The sequence below is a fragment of the Loa loa genome (genome assembly GCF_000183805.2).
Source record: "Loa loa unplaced genomic scaffold supercont3.192, whole genome shotgun sequence".
In the NCBI taxonomy this organism is placed as follows: Eukaryota; Metazoa; Nematoda; class Chromadorea; order Rhabditida; family Onchocercidae; genus Loa; species Loa loa.
The window spans coordinates 1-3,647 of NW_018108372.1; the positions used below are offsets into that span (position 1 = coordinate 1).

General features: G+C 31.9%; 1 protein-coding gene across 1 annotated transcript; it reads right to left on the bottom strand.

Moving 5' to 3' along the window:
• Nucleotides 1-1,786: 1,786 nt before the first annotated feature.
• On the bottom strand, nucleotides 1,787-2,424 carry LOAG_13589 (hypothetical protein; the record flags this gene model as incomplete). Its single annotated transcript, XM_003149094.1, has 2 exons — nucleotides 1,787-2,000; nucleotides 2,324-2,424. 2 exons carry the CDS (start codon nucleotides 2,422-2,424, stop codon nucleotides 1,787-1,789), a joined length of 315 nt encoding a protein of 104 aa, XP_003149142.1.
• Between the last annotated feature and the right edge of the window lie 1,223 nt (nucleotides 2,425-3,647).

Here is a 3,647-nt window from a genome sequence, read left to right on the forward strand (position 1 = left end):
CATGCCAAGAAAAAAAGATTGCTGCGATCAAAACTCATTTCAAAGGATTATTATATCAAATTAAATTCTTTGCATAGCATATAAATGTACGAAATAGAAATAATTTTCATTATTTTAAATTTCGGACTGAGAAAAATTTCGACATTTTAATAATTTGTACACCAAATCTACTCATACTAATTGAGTAAACTTTGCAAAAAAAAAATTTAAATAAAATAGAATATTAATGCATGAAACAATGCGAATTATTTGCATTGATAATAATAAATAGCAATCATTAATTGGTAATGAGCATAAGATTTTGCTTCTTCCTACTGTAATTTAAACTTGAAGATGAAGGGATACTACCTTAGAGCGGTTTTTTTTACCTAACTTATTGAAGTAATTAACTGTTCAACTACTTTTAATTTTAGACTTCCAAAACCGCCGAAACTTACAAGTTCTTTAAAACCAAATCAGGAACTAACACATGCCGAAATATTGTTGCTGAATAAAATTAATGGACCGGAATCGATTGCAACACATGAAAAAAGCAAGACTATATATGTTGGACTTCAAACCGGTTTCATCGCCGTAATTGAAATTGATAAATTCAAAAATGTAAGCATGCTTTAATATCATTATTGTTCAAAATTCTTTCATGTATTCTAGTTTTTACACAGAGTGGGTACGACATCTTATGCTAACAAATTCGTATTAAAATGAATAACTGGCCAAGATAAACCATCTGATATTTTAGTTCCAGGCTTCAGAATTTGTTTTATCATCCCTAAATTCTATAGTAATTTCAAATTTGTTCTTCTTTCAATGGAAGTTCAATTATTATTTGCAGTACTAAAAAAGAAAACCTGAATAATTTGCAACAAAAAAAAAAACACGTTTAAACTTTTACTGACTTGAAAAGGAAGAAAAGAACAAGTGAATAATTTGAAATTAGTAAAATCCAAAAGTTTTCCGGAAAAGAATGAAGTTCGGAAATTTTCGACTAACATCATTCATGTATTGCTTATCGGAAGCGTTGTAAATGTTTAATTATTAATGTTTGTTGCCGGGACTTGAAATTTATTGTTATCAAATAATCCGGAAAACTTTGTCGTTAAGTGAAATAACTGGAAGCATTGAGATATTCGTCTTAACAATGGACCATTATTATTTGCTAATGTTTTTTTTTGAAAGAATTTCATACCATTCTCAATGTTTGCTTCGAAAAATCCATAGTAGACGTTAGCAATAAGTAATAAATCCGAATTTTTCGGTTGAATCGCAATCCTTATGGACGGCTATATTTCGATAATGAATGGTAACATCCATCACATGATCTATCATATTCATCCTCTCTTTAAAATTGAAACTTTTCATCAACTTCGCCTAATGAATAATATGATAACTTTATAAATCAAGCAAAAACATGAATGTTGTAAGGTTCAACAATTAAACATAATCTCACAACTAAAATATGTTATTGTGAACGAAATTATTTACAAATAAATACAAAAATGGGAAGCAATGACTGGTCACTGAACAAAAATTTTTTCTCTTTTTAATTGGTCGCTTTTATTGTCCGAAATGAAGTATTTTGAAAGTATTGATCTACTCTGCACTGTATGAAGAAAATTGTCTCTTGTCTCAATTTTTTCTTGAAATATATTTCAAACTGAGCCTATTTTGCCTATTTTGCTGTCAATAAAAGCGGTTTACCCATCCCAGTGCACTATATAGATCGTATCTAATCTTCCAATTGCAAGAACATGACAACACATTGGCATAATATACTTATATTCTCCCATCACAAATCATCAATCCAGACGACTTTGATTGAATTGTACGAACCAACTTCTCTTTGCGCCTCATCAAATCGTGGCCAAAAATGAATTCTTGATTTGAGAAATTCTGTGCAATCTACATTTAAAATCTTTCCCCGTTGCTCTATTGACCTCCATCGGCAGGATGACATATTGAATGTCGCGAGAAAAAGCGATTTCCAATAGCCATTCGACGGACTCAAATCTCACCGGTATCATCAGAGCACACACAAAGCGCATTGCTGGGATAAGTATGAATATGATTAATTCCGCATAATTATTTTGATTCAATTATTGACAGGAATGGATGCTCCACACAGTTGAATTTTGGTTTAAATAAAAACAATTATATTCACACACGTGCTGTGTGTGTCGGAAAAACTCCGAAAATCATAATGCAAGTTTCCTGTCGGATTACCGAAATTAAAGCTATATTCAGACAAAATTTCCACAATATCCAACAGATGAGTTGATGAAATCTTGTAAGTAAAATTAAAGTAATGAAGAGGATATAAGCTAACAATGGACAGTGAACAGTGTAAAACAAAGATGTCTCAGTATCTACACCATGGATAATCATATCATTGTACCTACACAATGGACAATGCCAAAGGCTACCCATACCCCCTCTATGGTAGCTCGATGAAGCTTACAAAACTCCTCCCTAATCCTTATACATATATACCCTAAACAGTTTTTTACGACCGAGGAGACGATGGTTCCCCTTCGCTTATTCTCCACAACTGAACCCTTCGCATATCCGCACCATTGGTCAACAAACTACAATATCCTTCTTTTCACTCAGTACATTTCCCGTAACATATTCTTAACTCAACGACCTATCATAGTCAAATTATTGTCCAAGATAACGATAAGGAGTTTGTTAGTTGATCATATGACTTGCTTTTTGTATAACTCGATTTATTACTGCTTACCAATTCATCGTGTAATATACATACATATATTTTATACTTCTTTTTCTTTTTTTGTTAACTAGTAGTATTGTGCAAGAACAATATTACATCCCGAATAAATTTGTATCGTTGAGAAACGAGTTCAACAGAAAAGCAATTTCCCAACAGTGTGAGTGCTACTTATTATACTTATGAAATAATGCAATGCAATATTTGCAATAAATAAGTGTAATTAAATGATTCGCGGTGAATTTATCCGTCAGTAAGTCATCTTCACGCGAAGACGTCAAAGTGGCTTGACACTCCCGACAATGTAGCATCACTGTACTCAGTGAAAGTTTGCTTAAATATGATCTTGTAACGCGATATTTCCCGCTGTTAGGTCATTTTTAACTAAACTGTAATGAATGTTACAATCCCTCGTAACATGTTTTGCATATAGTATCAGATTTATCGAATGATGGCATTTAATTATTTGTTAAGGGGACTAATGAAGCCGTAAAAGTAATAACGTGTGTCCTGAAATGTCAACGATATGGATTTTCTCTCCGATTTAGGATCTGAAAAATAAGCCAAACAAATGATGTCGGCATTACATAATGATGGCACATTTGAGCAGAGAATTCTACATACGCAGAACGAGTATTAAACCACAGAGAAGGGGATTCATTTTCAGAATGCTATAAGAAATGTCATGTATATATGATATATATGGGTTTCTAAAACTGAATCGCAAAAATGGGAAAATATAAGTGAATATAAGAACTTGACATGAAAATTGATATATAATGTGGCGAGTTTTTCACAAAATGTACAGTATTGGAAAAGCAAGCAATGTTCTAATGGGCTATATCATTGACATATATTTATGATGTAATACGAGAATTGTCTAGAAGGGATAATACACACACATACATTATATATATATATA